This window comes from Carassius carassius, chromosome 42 (genome assembly GCF_963082965.1).
Source record: "Carassius carassius chromosome 42, fCarCar2.1, whole genome shotgun sequence".
Lineage (NCBI taxonomy): Eukaryota > Metazoa > Chordata > Actinopteri > Cypriniformes > Cyprinidae > Carassius > Carassius carassius.
Genome location: NC_081796.1, coordinates 20,380,731 through 20,396,913, shown reverse-complemented (window position 1 = coordinate 20,396,913; position 16,183 = coordinate 20,380,731). Strand labels below are relative to the sequence as shown.

General features: G+C 35.1%; 1 protein-coding gene across 2 annotated transcripts in view; it reads right to left on the bottom strand.

Moving 5' to 3' along the window:
• Positions 1-15,768, bottom strand: part of vipr2 (vasoactive intestinal peptide receptor 2) — a 31,932-nt gene extending 16,164 nt beyond the window's left edge. The window contains exons 1-4 of one of the 2 annotated variants that reach the window (XM_059534989.1): positions 15,497-15,766; positions 10,006-10,108; positions 7,199-7,306; positions 2,179-2,273 (exon numbers count right to left, since the gene is read on the bottom strand). In XM_059534989.1, coding sequence (XP_059390972.1) covers positions 2,179-2,273; positions 7,199-7,306; positions 10,006-10,108; positions 15,497-15,556 — 366 coding nt within the window. In that variant the 5' untranslated portion in view covers positions 15,557-15,766. Of the gene's footprint in view, positions 1-2,178; positions 2,274-7,198; positions 7,307-10,005; positions 10,109-15,496 lie in introns of both variants that reach the window. The other variant, XM_059534990.1, reaches the window with a different exon arrangement.
• Positions 15,769-16,183: the final 415 nt, after the last annotated feature.

Below are 16,183 nucleotides of genomic sequence, written 5' to 3'. Positions count from 1 at the left end.
AAAAAATCTTTCTGACTCCAAACTTTTGAGCAGTATAAATAAGTAAATAAATAAGGGGGAAGGATGATGGGGAGTCAATTACCTTTTCTCTTATTTTTGATACTCTGACAGGGAAATGGGCTTCCACAAAAAAAATACTGTATTTGTGAAGCTGTATCTGTTGCTCTGCTTACAGAGATGTCAAACAGGTTGTAATGAAATCCAGTTCAAATCCAATTTATATGCTGGATCATCCTGTTTTTTGTGTCTATAGCAGATTTGCACCATTTCAAGGCTGCTTCAGTCACGGCACGCATCTCCTTTCAACATATAGCCAATCAGAGCAGGCCGATGTGTCAGCAACTCAGCATGTCTGCTCTGATCCTTGGTATCACCTCAAGTCATGCTGACAACTCTCTGCGCTTCAGAGGGCTGTTTATCCAGTTATAAGAGGCGCTTGCCCTCACTGCTGGAGAAGATGCGTGTCCATGAACACCCAAAACCACACACTCATGACAGAAGAAAGAATATTAAACACACATGCTGATATTTTTATAGAAAATCCCTCTAATAAAAGTTGATTTTGTTTCAACTTTCTAGAGTTAATGCAGATTTGAGTTCTGTCATCGTCAAGTTTTTTTTTGTCTGAAATACGCTACTCCCTCCAGTGCAGTTTAATGTCATTTTGGTGTATAACCAACTAATGCCTGGCCTGAACTTTAACTTCTGCCAACTGACTCGTGTTCATCTGGGACATTTTAATACTTAATAGGACATTTATTTATAATAATAACTTAAACGGGGTATGGGATACTTAACATTTGCATTTAAATCCTTACTTAGTCCGTGTAGTGAATCCTGCTCTTTCCCTCAGACAGCTGTTTAAGTTAGTAGGCCGGGGAGGTTTCATCTGATTATGCTGGAGACGTTTCCTTTTTGTCAAAATGACAGTTTCTCCATACAACCTCCAACATACAATGTTGCAAATGTTCCTCTCATTCCCTGCATTCTCTAGACTCCCTACCTCCATAACATAGCACTGCTCGCTCTATTAAGAGAATTTATTTGATAAATAGTGCCATGAAAACTTAATCAGGCAACAAATCTTATGTCAAAACCAGCCATGGATACAAGCTGAAATCAAGCACAAAAAAAATCTCATGATTTACAAAAATTACATTGGAAAGATTTCCATTTTTCATTCCTTTTAAGGTAAAGAGATTTGGGTTTAAGGGATGTCCCCTGATGCTCTCGTAACTCTGCCGGGTGTTTCAGTCACTACAGCTTAAGAATAAATGTAAAATAAATCACAGTAAGCTCAGTTACATTTCAGCTTATTAATAGTAAAATCAGCTACTAATTTTCCATATTAATAAAGATGGAATCTTTAGTACATGGTTTGATCTGAATAACTAACTACACTTTCTGTACATCTGCAGGTGCAATATTGCGTCATTTCTGTTACACTGAATAACAATTAATTACTGTATTTGTATTATTGTAATGTTAGGTTTAGGGTTGATGTAGATGTAAATAATGAGTTAATAAAACAGAATAGCAAATTTAATTGATTGTTATTGGGCAATTGGCTGTTTCATGACATGAACCGGGAGAATGTAATTTTGTTATAAGACAAAACATTACATGTTACTGGACATTTATAGTTTCTTTCTTTCTTTCTTTTAATATTCTGCTATAAAAACACCTCACTGGTCTGATGAACCAGTTTAACTGGTCTTGATCTAAAATGATTTGCCTCTAAATTCAGGATCCTAAGAAATATAATATGGAGAGCAATTTGATTAAAATACCCCATGAAACTACACATGAGCCGGCTCTCTGACTGTTTGTCTCTGTCAAACACACGCATGAACACACACTTGCACTTGCATTTCCAAATGCACACAAACATTGCCCCAAAGGTAGTCCCAGCTGGCATAGATTCAGGCTGGATGGTGGGCACTAAAAGGTTCAGGGTCCTGTAGTGCCCTCAGCATCCACACACAGTGATTTTTCTGTGGTTGTAGCACATGTGGAAAGAACAACAGTGCCTTTCAGACAAAATATCTTCCTTTACCACTGCCATTCATGTGTAACTCCTTCAGGATGGTTAGCACAATGATCCTAAACACTGTGTACAATCAAAAGCCCTATTTTTAATTCTGAGAAAGATCTGACTGCATAAATACAGTTTCTCACCTTGGTTGCATTGGGGGTGGCCTCAGAGCAAACGCTGTTGATGCTGGGATACACGTCGGACCAGCCTTCCGTAGTGCAGTTCCTGCTAATGATGCCTAAAACAAACAGACATTGCTTTGTTAACGGCCAGTTTATCAGAGTGATTAATGGCAATTTAGACTGACAAGCAGCATTAGTGAGTGTTTTGGTAGGTAACACTTCGCAACGGTGCACGTCGCGGAGGGCCCCGAGATATCAGAGAAAACTAAACAAAAATAAGCTAATCAAAAAATTCATCAAGAATAGAGTGATGCTAAATAAAGCATGCCAAGAAATGTTTCACCCAAAATCAAAAGAAATAAACATATTTTGCAAAACATTTTGCATGAATAAAACAAAGCTTATATTTAGTACCACTGCAATTTTTGCCATTATTTTTTATGATAATTAAACAGCTCCTTAAAATTTTATATTTCACAATAATACTGTATTTACTGTATTTTTGATCAAATAAATGTAACCTTAATGAATATTAAATTCAAGGCAGTAAAAACAAATGTTGTTTACACTGAAAAGTATTTATTCAGCATAGCAATATAATTTTTTTTTTCAAGTTATGTTAATGAGAAAACAAGTATGAGACAGGTCATAATGAGAATCAGGGGTTTGAATGTACTGTACACTGCATACACCATGCAAAAATCTTAATGGTCCTAAAATAGACTTTAAGTAGAATTTCTAATATTTTCCTTTTTGATTAGTGAAGAGACTCTTTTTTTGTGCCTTTTCTTTAGGTGTGATTTCTAGCTACATGGGTTGCACTCACTCATATACTTGTAAATCCATATGGCACCAGTGATAATGGAATAGCATTGTACATCAATGATGCATTCAGTCAAGGCTGAGAGGCAGAGGCTGAGTGCTAAGTATAAATATAGAAAATTTGTGTTTCATGCATTAAAGTGTCTGTGTGTAGGCTTGCTAATACTCTCAGTAACGAAACAACAGCCTCCTACACGTTGCATTGCATCAATGACCACCATTACACCTGGAGAGGAGCAGCTGGCAGGCTAACAAACAGTACATGAACACATTTACACATCAACCAAACATTACAACACCCAGCAGACCTCTGTAAAGGAAAACCAGTAGGCTGAAACATAATATTTGATTTAAAAATAGTACTGGATAGAGTGAAGAACAAAAGAACAATGCATTTTAAAGATAACATGTTAAAATACTTTATTCTATCCCAGTTGAATTTGAGGAGACAACAACCTGTATAAGTAAACAAACCATACCAGAAAACTATTGGAAAATTATGTAAAAGTTGTATTTATTATTAAATATAATAATAAAACGTATAATTATAAAAATGTATTTTTGCAATTTTGTAATGTAAGAAAAAACAAACTAAAAAGTCATAGTCAATTTTATTACTCCAATACTTTACACAAAATATCGTTTAACAATTACATTTTCATTTACTTGCACAGAGTAAATTATGGAAGCCCATTTCTGAAGAATTAAAAAAAAATTAAAACACAATTCAGATTTTTGTTTTAATAAAAAGATCGAATTTGACTTGCAAAATATAAACTCGCAATTCTGTGAAGAAAAACTGGAATTGTGAGAAATAAATTTGCAATTGTGAAAAAACTGAAGTGTGAAATAAGATTATCCATCTATTATAAAAGCTAATATATTTTATATTTTTTATTCCATGGCAGAAACCAAAGAACAGAATTGTCTCTGAGTTTATATATAATAATTGATTTTTTGTTCTCATAATTGCAAGAAAATAAAAGTCAGAATTGTGAGATAAAAAAATCTAAATGACCTTATTTATTTATTTATGCATCTATTTATTGATTTATTTTTTCCTTTTGGCGGGAAACAAGCTTATATATAATATATTTTAGTATGAAAAAATTATTTTATGAGGATTCATCTTTTTAATTTGGAAGCTTTTTGTTTTCTGGTTAATTTTTTTCCCCCAGAGAGGAAAAAATGGCCTCAGCTTTAATGAGCATTCAATTATTTAATAAAAAAATAATAATTAAAACTAACACACAGAAATCTAACACACTTTGGACTTGATTGAGTTGAACACTGACCTACAACATAATTCTGTATATTTCCTAAAACCAATACTATGTGATTGTGAAAAAAAAAACACTTCAGAGCAGCTACTTCTAATGTGTAACTCAGAGCTTCTCGTGACATGAGTATGTTCTATGTATATTTTAGGACTCAGAAGAAAGCAGAATGAATATTTAATGGCATTTCATCTGGCCAGATATGAGGGCGAGCACAACTACATCACTTTGCTAGAGAGAGAGAATGTAAACTCCCCTGACGTGTATCAACATGGAGATTTATTTTTGTCCATGTCCAGCCTGAAACAAATCCCCCAAATACACACCCACACATGTTCACACACACCCAGCCATGCAGATCAGAACATACACATGTGCATACAGACACTCAAACACACACAAGCCCAACAAAAGAGACTGTCTGTACAAACAGACAGATTCAGGCTTTATAAAAGTGCCAACTGACCCATCATTGAAATCCTGGAGCACCTTATTTGTCCTATTCACAGGGATCCGCTAATGTACGTCATCACGTGAGCTCTTATCTTGAATTGAAATTGTCAGAGCGGTAATCAAACATGCATTTGTCCATGAGCATAAGTGCTTTGCGGAAGCACAATGCGGGACTGCTTTGCTGCTTCTAACTGCCATTCAGGAACACAAAAGCAAAGGCACAGAGGTTTGTGCTGCACAAGCCTGACATACAGCTACTTTCCATTCTGTGCATGGCACATCAGTCCAAAACCTTCATGTCTAGCATGACATTAGCAACAAAGACAGAAAGAAGGCTATACGTGGTCATTTTTTAGGTCCTCCAGAGGGCTACCATACAGAAGGCAGGTGTATCGCAGTAATGAAATCCAGTTTTTTTGTTTGTTTGATGCAAAGGACCCCTAAATTTGACAATTATGTTAAAATAGAATTTTTTTTTTAAATTGTACTAATATTTCACAATATTACATTTTCTAATCAAATGCTAGGTATAATCTTTGGAACGGTTTTAGAATAATTATAACAATATTATTGTTTTTATTAATATTTTAAAGTATTAATATTTTAGTAATTTAGTTTACTATTATCTTTTGTGTTTTATAAATTTTTTTCAGTTTTCATTTAATTTAATTTCAGTGGTACTTTAGTACATCAAGATAAACACAATGAAAAGGAGAAATGAAGGTTTTTTATATATTATTTTTGGTTACCATTTTCAAAAAAGTACCAAAAATAAATCTCAGGTAACAACTATTTTATGGTTTTCGTTAATTTTATATTACTATTTGTTATAATTAGTTTAAATAATTATTTTTTTATGTTTTTGTCTTTATTAGTACACACTGGAGAGTGAGCACAGCTGCTCTAATTATTATACATAAATAAACAATGTCCATAGAAAAAAATGTATATAAATAAATATTTCACAATAAATATATATAAACTTGAAAGTGGAAAAGTATTTATTTACTTATTAATTTCATATTCTTCATCTCTGTAAGTAAATTTATACTTTTCCCACAAAATATGCTAATTTGTTTAAATAATGTTAAAAGCTACTTCTAAAATAATTGTGATTTGGAATCCATTTTAGGTTTACACACACACACACACACACAGACACACACAAACAGATAGACACACACACACACACATATATATATACTATATAAACACACACCACATACTTTCTTCCTCTAAAACTGGACCCTGGATGTAACATACATGAGCTCAGCTGAGGAAGAGGAGAGGGAGGCTGAACCATTTACTGCCCACACAACCCCCGAAACACCTGAATCTACCTCGTACAATGAGAACAAGTTATATATACTGTATATATATATATATATATATATATATATATATATATATATATATATGTTCTACCCCTTACAACCCATTAACCTGTCACTGTATATATATATATGTTCTACCCCTTACAATCCATTAACCTGTCAAATGATTGGAAATATATTCCTCCAAACACTGGGTTGAGAAAGTGCAATGCATTGCCTTTTGAGAGCTACTTTAGGGAAAAAAACAGCAGATAATATCTGGGGTAACAGCTAATGGAGCATAAATGATGCTGATGACAGTGATTCATTAAAAAAAGTTCAGCCATACATTAGAAAGCTTGATTGGAAATGATAATCGTGTGCTATAAAACCATAAGTCAGCATGTGTTTCCAGATGTTCTTGGATAATTTGGCTCCTTAACTGTGTGGATATCCAGTGGCACCATGTGTTCATGTGTTCCTGCATGACCTCTCTGAGCCAGCAGGTTAGAAGGCTCGCAAGGACTGAAAATAGCCTGATTGGGGAATCAGGGCTGTATGTACTGCCACACTCTGCAGCTTGACAAACAACTTCTCTGTAGGGAAGAAAGGGTGTAAAGCTGGTTCTGTGCCATCAGCTCGGGTCCACGGGTCAATGAGCATGTCCGAGCAGAAGGGGAAAGACATGATTCACTCACTCCAGCCTTCAGTTTACTCCCGTCCTCATTAATTTACTCACACTCACATATGCATGCTCACAATCAACACAGTTCACACTATTTATTTACAAAAAGCTGGACTTATAACTTATATGGTTTGAGCACATGTGAGCAGATCATAATCATAAACTTCACAAAATCGGGCTTTATAGCTTAATTCCATGGCAGAACATGTTTAGGTTTGTATCAGGTGAAACCCTTTGAAGAACATCTAGGCATCTGTTGGTTAAGGACAGCTCTCCTTAAAAGACTGTCAACCATTTCTTCATTAATATCCAATTTGACAATTATTACAATATGAAGTATCTTAAAAAGAGCAATTAGTGGTTCCCCAGATGCTTCTGAGTGTGTGACAACCATTCATTTTTTCACTTGGCATGAAATCAGATGATTTTTGTTCTCAGCATCAAGTTAAGATGGATTAATGACAGTTTGTAGATATTAAAGTAAAATGTACCATCTCTGGTGAAAAAATATTTTAGGGCAGCAGGGCAAGTATTGACCACCACCTCTCCGATATCTGCATGGTGCCAGCAAGAAATATTGTCCCAGATCCCCCTGCAACCTGTAAGGAGGTAGAACCAGAAAACAATATAAAAGCTCAACACATTTGGATCTTAAAATGTGCTGAAATAGCAGAACTTTCAGTAATATTACTATAGCAATGCACGTGAGAAAGTTGACATGTGTTTGATAGGAACCTGGGAAAATGTTTAGTTTAGGATAAGATCCGCATTAATTGACTAATGTTCTTGAGAGTTTTCTGCTTTATGTGTTGAGTGTATTTAAATACGTTTTATCTTTTAAGCTAAGCCTACAAACATTACTCAAATTCGCCTTTCAGTTGGCATAGGCTAGATACCACAGTACAACCAAAAAAAAAAAAGGGGGGGGGGGAGTCACTGGATCTCATGAGACTGGCCCACAGGGACAGGACACATTCCAGCATTTATGGTTAGATGAGTGTGTTGTGAAGGTTTGGACATAAATAGAAAGATGGTCAAAGAGGTTTGACGATGACATCACACCACCATACATCATCATCTACAACGCTCTCAGAAACATCACAGCAAAGAGGGCATGCAGTTCTTTATGAAGGCCTACTGAAAGAATAATTGACCTAAACATTTTAAATTCTGTGTTACTACATAATTTGTAGTATTCATAATTTATCATTTACTCACCATCATGTGGTTCCAAATCTGTATGATTTTTTTCTTCTGTGGAATACTCTATATAGCACATTTGGATTTGGAATATTATGCACGAGTCACATTGATCACCTTTATGACACATTTATGGTGCTTTTTGGATCTTGAGAGGCCAGTCACCCATTCCCAGTCTGTATATGGAAAAGAGTGGCCGGTATAAAATATTTTATAATATTATACACTACTGTTCAAAAGTTTGGGGTAAGAGCCAAAGCCAATTTTATCTTTTGTTTTTTTTCCAAAGAAGAACAAATCACGCAGGTTTGGAATGTCACAAGGGCAAGTAAATAATGACAGCGTTTTAATTTTTGGGAACTATTCCTTTAAACAGCTGCTTCTTCTCTGAAACAGCCGGCTGTTTCTGAGGGAAAATAAGGAATCTAAACTAAGAGAAAATATGTCACTCTTCAAGCATTGTTTAAGACACAGTAAACATTGTCTCTGATTGGTCAGTGCTCAGTCCACTATGTCCTTTTATGAACCATCAGAAATGTGGGATACATTAAGTGGTCCAAACTGCTTTTTTGCAGTCATCTCCAGAGGGATTTGTCACTCATTTCGCCAAATTGAATAGCCAAGTCCTGTGTGTATTAACTGCCAAATAATTACCATTAATTGGAACATCTGTCCACTGATGGACACCATACAACTGTCAAAAAGGCAAACACAAGCAAAGCAGGGTCGTTCCCACACTTCAGACTTTATTCCGAAGTGGAAGCAAAGCATAAAGAACAATACACCTCAAAGGTTTAAAAAATAAAGAAAAGATTTTTGATCTATGACTGCATATTGATAGTGTGTTTGGCTTCTTCTTTTAAATGTAGTTGTTTAATATTAGAATTGTCAGATAAATAAACAAATGCCGAAAGTGGTCCCCCATGGTTATTGACTGCTGCCCAATGACCAGCGATGATATGAGCTGAGAAAAAGCAGAACATTTTCAAACACAGTCCTTTGAAACACAGGCATCAGTAACACTGAGTCATCTCTGAAACATCTGGGTTTTAAAAAGCTTCAACGTAGGATATGCATGCTCTCATCATAAAACTATGAAAACCTTTATACAATTAAAAAGTGATATATCTTCTGTTACTTCATCCAGGCTCACTTAGATCAATTTGGTTTGGCTAGATCACTTTATGAAGTATAAAAACACATACAAAAGTTTGAGGTCTTTAAGAGTTCCGTTTGAAATAAATTCATACTTTTAATCAGCTAGGATATATTAAATTGATCAAAAGAGGCAATAAAGACTTTTATAATGTTACAAAAAATTTATCTTTCAAAAAATACTCTTCATTGAAAGTATAACAGGCACAACTGTTTTCAACATTGCTAAGAATAAGAAAACTTTCTTAAGAACCAAATCAGCATATTTCTGAAAAATCATGTGACACTGAAGACTGGAGTAATAGATTCTAAAAATTCAGATTTGCCATCACAGGAATAAATTACATTTTCAAATAGAAAACTGTTATTATAGTACAATATTACTGTTTTTACTGTGTTTTTGATGAAGGTTTGCTGGACATGAGAGACTTCTTTCAAAAACATAAAAAAAAAGTTATTATGAGATGAAGTTTAAAATAAGAAAGTCAAGAAATAATGTCACAATTGTGAGACATAAAAACAATTCTAAAATGAAAATGGGCTTCTACATGTGGGTCATGTCCATTCCAAACAATATAAATATAAAATTCAACATTGACCTTAAAAGCTGGAGCCAAAAGCTACTCAACCACTATCATCCAACAGTAAATGTGATTGTACATCTGCCAGAGCAAACGCTGCATGCCAACAGAAAAACAATGAGACATTAACTAATTATGTAGGACAAACATTGTGGCTAGAGCTCATTCACATTTCTTTCACTGTACTGTTTATGGGGAACATGACACAGATACACACAACACTTCACATCTTTCAAAGATTGCCGAGTGAAATGCTGTTTCACATTCTGTCCATTCAAAATATTGTACAGAACAGACACTGTAAGTGGATTTAGAAGATGATATACTGTGCGTGTGCACTCACACGTGAACTAATACAGTACCATTAGTGTGTGGAGGCAGCTCATCTGCCAGCAAGCCCAAACATTCCTTCTCAGCCATCTGCAGCTCATACAGAAAGTGACAGTTTGCATGTCTCCCGCTGACCTTAGGGGGCAAAGGAAAGAAAATCAGCCGTGTGATCTCAATGCTACTGCCTGCCAAGAAGTAACACACAAAAAAAAGTCTCAGTCAGTGTTTTTTCATATCATTGATTTTTTTATTTGATTGTTCATTTTGGTATAGTTCACCCAAAAAACGATTTGCTCATTCTCAGGGCCATCCTTCATCACAACAGATTTGAAATGTATGATTAAATCACTTGCATCTAATGGATCCTCTGCAGTGAATGGGTGCCGTCAGGATGATAAAAACATCACAATAATCTACAAGTAATCCACATCACTCCAGTCCGTCGATTAATGTCTTGGGAAGCAAAAGGCTGTATGTTTGTGAGAAACAAATCCAAGGAGCTTTGATTTGAAACAGTCGCTTCTGGCTAAAGTAAGAGTCCATAATCAATAATAACGCTTCCTCCAGTGAAAAACTCCACCCCCTTTGATGTCCTACAACATCCACAACATATTTGTCTGAAACTGATTTAGACTGTTTGTACTTTTAAACGGTCCTTGACCCAAGCATATTTCTCTCCTGAATCAGACAAGACGACTGTCACAGGACAGCAATATTATAGACAGAAGACTCAACTTAGCCGGAAACAACAGTTTAAAGTAAAAAAAAAAAAAAAAATGATGAGGTAAAAATTATAAATTTGTTCATCACAAACACATAGTGTTTGGAATCGTGTGGATTGCTTGTGTTATATTGTGATGTTTTTCTCAGCTGTTTGGACTCTCATTCTGACGGCACCCATTCAATGCACAGGATTCTATGGTGAAGAAGTGATGTAATGGTAAATTTCTCCAAATCAGTTCCAATGAATAAACGAACTCATCTTGCTTTATAAATGTGGGGGAAAATGATACAGAATCATTCCGAAAATACAGGCTGTTTGAAAATAAAATGTAGATTTTAAAAAATGTAAAATACAAGCATTCTGTTTGATGTAAAAGAGTTAGAACATGTATTTAAAAATGATTTAGACATATTTAATCCCAAATGTTTTTAATGCAAGGTCACCGTCTTATCTATGTGTTTGAAAGCTGTTAGTCACTTTGGCTTCAGGTTTTTCCAAGCGAGCAGCACACAGACAAATCAGCCCCAGATCAGAAGACAACATAAGCCTACACTTTTAGTCTGTCATTGCTAATCTCTTTCAAAATCTTGAGCTACATCTTTGACGAGAGCAGGGCTTTCTTCCCTATATATCACAGCTAGCAAGATAACCACACACTCTAATGGTATGAGTGATTGGATCAAGATTATTCTGGATCATTACGGTCAGGGCAAATGCCAAGTCGAAAACACATTTGACATTCTCACCAGGTTTTAGTTTTTTCATCGATTTCTCAGCTTCCACGGAGAGAGAATGGATTCAATATGTGGATCACCAAAACTCTGAATCCAAACATCTCAGCACTACTAAAAATATCCAAATGAGCTCCTTTTGTACATCTTATTTGAATGACATTTGTGAGGATAGTGCATCACATGTATCAGTACTGATAAGTCTGTTGTCCCAGTTTAGCAGCCGGTCACCCAGGCACATTTCTGACTCATCTTTCTGCTTCATGGGAATTGACATGTTTTTCAGAAATAATTTGTTGGGAAAACGAATGGAGACTTTGCAGTTGAAAGGGGAGAATCTGGTGCAATAAACATGTAAAACAGCTGCACCTGAGAGTGGCACTTTCTAAAAGTAAACTAAGTGATGAGGATGCAAGTAACTAAAATGTCAAAATGAGATAATCAGAGCTCTAAAAGTTGTTTCAAGTAAATATGGTTAACATTTATGTGAAAAAGTCACAATGTCGCAAAAAAGTAAAATCTTCATGGAACATGATCTTTACTTAATGTCCTAAAAAAATTTGACATGAAAGAAAAATCAATCATTTTTGACCCATACAATGCGACGAAGTAGCCATAACATTTAGTCACATTTAGAGTGGCAGCATGTCCAGTGCATTTACATCTTTATTTTAACAAAGATGAACTTTTTAATGTCACTCAGTCACCCTATTTTGTTTGTAATTTCATTTTGCATCCTTCTGTAGAGCTGTGCATGTGACACAGTTTCCTGCTCATTCATGCTTAAACCCCACAAGAGTAACTGCCAACAAACTCATTTCCATGCTTTTTTTTTAAGACTACAAATTTATTTGAAGGTTATGGGGAAAATTTACTTACAATGAAAAGTCGTTACTAATCTTTTATTTTCACTGGAAACAATGACAAAGCACAGCACAGACAGCATCTGGTTACACTGGATTGCGGGTGGTTAGTACATAAAACATGGTTTTGCTCTGAAATGCCACACACAAAAGCGGTGTGACTGTTGAAGTTTAATGATTGCCAATGTGTTTCTGTGCTAATCTGTTTCTCTTCTGACATAGTCAAGATTACTTAAGATGCATGAGGCGAATCTAGATTCTGGCAGACCTTTACAGAGCTGAAGTGGGTCAGCTGGAAAGCATGAAACTTCGCAAATGTCATCATCTGATTATCTGAGAATGTGTGGTCTCGTGTTTATGATGAAAAGCAGTTGTGCAACTGTTTTCTAGTTTGCAAGCCAACTTTCCATTTCTCACACAAGAACATAAAGCATCGCTTTAAAAGTAATTAAACACTTTCCCAATGACAATAAGAAATGCATTTCAAGGTCAACAGCGTTCTGAGATTTTGTTGCTTTGTTTAAAAAATTGTGCAACACACGGAAAGCTGTGTTATTACTATCATAAACAATGCAGAAATTCTTTTTTTATTATTATTACTCACAGTATTTAGTAGAAAAAACCTAATGGAATATTGTTGTTTGTGTCGTTTCAAACCCTAAGTTTTTATCAAAAGAATAACACATACTGTAGGCTACCTTTTACATTTCTGTTGTTTCATGAATCATTCTGTGCTTTATAATTAATTTATTTATTTAAATACATATTTTTTTTAATTCCCTGAGTACTCAAAGTATTGAGTGAAAAAAATATCTTCTGGATTATTTTAATTTTTGTACAGCATAGGAGGTTGGGATTTGTTTTAGAGAGAAAAAAAAAAACTAAAACATTGTATTTTTCGGGTCCACAAAAGCCTGTCACAGAAATATGATACAATACCATCATACCACAGGAGGACAAGGAGTAGCAAAATAAAAAATGGCATTAAATGTTGCTGTATGAAATTGGTCAGGGATTGAATTTTAATAGAGCACAACCACACATAACTTCCTCTCAGAGCTTTGATGGGATCTCTGTGTAATATGTCTTCAGTATCTGATGATACCTCTTGATCCATGGATTGAAAACCTAGTTTTAGGGACGCAATCATAAGGATTTCTGGGAGCAGAAATTCCATGAGTTTTACAAATGACTGTAAATAAAATAAAAAAAGTAGTACAACAAGAACATTTTATTTTATATAAATATGAAAAATGCTGCACACAGAACAATTATGTTTGAGTGCATTCTCAATTCTCACCCAAGTCCTCTTTTTGCATAAACCCTGTAGAAGACAAACTACACAGATATGAATTACATTTGAAAAATTCTCCAGCATTCTAACATTAAGTAAGTGTGTTACATGGTGTATCTGTGGCTCTGGGGATGCAGCCATATGGACAGTGTGTTGCACTTTAATTAAGGTCATAAAGAGATGTTTGATTATCTAAAAGATAAGTAACTGAATAATGGACTTTTGAATAGATAAGCTTTGTCTTATTTAAAACGAGATTAACAGCAATGGCTTGTAAACAATAGCTTATATAAGTTTATTTATGGTGCATCAATTTTCTATTTATCTTTGACCTTGGTATTTAACCTGCTTTTTTGACCAGTAACTTTTTTCAGAAAAAAACTCTAAACAGCCTTAAAACAACATAAATCAACCTTAGAAGTAAAATTGCATAAGATAATATGACTTGTTTTCAGAGAACATTTCTTAAATATTAGGTACTTTTCACTTGTTTAAAGCATAAACAACACTAAATTATTTTTATTTGCTCATTTGTATTATCTTCTAAGCCATTCTGTTTCATGCATGAGATATTACGACTTCTTTTTAGAGACTGTACCATGAATATTTGGTTGTTGTTCTTGTGACCGTTTATAGGCTTTATATCTGCAAAAGTCCATTAGGAGATCAATGTTGATAGTACTTTTAAAGCATTTTTGCATGCATTTTAAAATATTAAAGGAAAATAATTCAAATTTCAGCTGAGCAAAAAAGCATATAGGTTTTTATTTGTCTGCAAGCCACCAGTTTTATACTCCACAGAATGAAATTGAGTAGCCTGTGCCCCGATGAGTCTTTTTGTGAGAGCCCTTTGGGCGAAACACCTGAATCACCACAGAGACCTTGTCTAGAATAGCCCTGACCCAGTTCTGACCGCTCCTTTAAAACACTATGTGATATGTCTCTTTTTAATATATTTGAGAGACTTTAAGAGTGAACAGCACAAGCAGAACTGAAAGCTTAGAGATTGTTGCAAAGCGAAGATCAATAAACCAAATATAAAAAAAGAAAAAGAAATTGTGGTTACCTTAGATTGCACATAAAATTCTGATTTTTTCAGAATGTACCTTCAGAATGTACCTGACCTTCTGTGACAACATGCCCCAATAACCGTGGATTTCGTAATAGGGTGTGTTGTCACAACTTATCCAGACATTAAACAGCCAATTTTATGCTTTTTAAAAAGTAAACCAATTACAAAGCACAAAATAATACACAAAAATGTAAAAGTTAGCCTATGTGCTATTCTTCTGATAGTCGCTGGTTTTGACATGGTTTTTAGCTAGACCAGGTTGGTCATTTAGAGTTAGCAGATTTTAATGATAGATCAGCAGGGCTAAGATCAACCTGGCAAACTGTGGCTACTGTAAGCTCAAATAAGATGACTTCCATGATTTTTATAGCAGGAAGCTGCTCGATAAAGCTTTTCAATTGCACAAAACACATTTGAAATGTAACTCATATTTGTTTAATTCATAAATTGAAACTATAAATATAATATAAATAAGTGTCAACTTGACATGACCTTTGTGAAAAACACTGAAGACAGAGTTCATTCATTTAATTATACAGTTGATACCTCGAACATGCAAGCATGGTTTTAGTGTCAACTTATTTACCTAACAGCTATGGCTAAAATATAGTAGTTTGGAGGATACTGTAATGGTTAAACGTTTTGATCTAGGTTTAAAACCAATATACAAAACCAAAAGTTGAGAAAACTCGCATTTGTAGTGTTTGGACTTTTCACTCAAATTTGATATTTACTGAAACACGGTCCTTATGAAAACACATCTTCCCTATTGACAGTTGAAGGCGCGCACCTGAGGCTGATTAACTAAAAATACCGGCGCAGGTAGGGTCATTACTTACCGCGTGCGCGTGCCAAACTACGAGGAAAGCCAAACAGTTGTTTACGAGGTTCATCTTCATTCCTTGCTGGTTTCATAAATAATATCTCTCTTTAGCGTAAGTTCTGAGCAGTCCTCAGCATCAAGAGCGAGAAGTCATACAAACCACTTGCGCCGAGATGTCCGCTGAATACACTTCTGAGCGCGCCAAATCCATGTGCAGTGTGCAGGCGGGCAGAGCGCGCGAGCGAGCGCGTGCGCCCGCTGAGTGGAGGCTGTGGTTGATTCTGTTCCTCCTCCTTTAGAGCTTTAGATGAGCCTTATGCACACATCTTACACTGCCAGCACTTGGGCAGATGTTTAACTGGCATTCATTTCAAACACTTTGAGTGTTTATCTGATTTTGGGTCACTCAGGTCAGTAAATATTTCTCAGAGTAGATTTAGTTTGAAAGTCGGTCTCTGTATAGACACATACTCTAATCATTGGCTACACAAAAGCGTTTTGTCGACAGTCACTGAACACATTTTGACCTTTAAAGACAACATGCCCCAGTTTAGGTAGTCCCAATCGAACCTGCCTTTAAACAGCCTTTAATGGCTTTTCATCAACATTTAAACAGTAAAACAGTCATGTATAAAATGATTAATGAAACAGCAAAATGTACACAAATATTAAAAACGTTTTTTTTTTCGCCAGTACATATTGT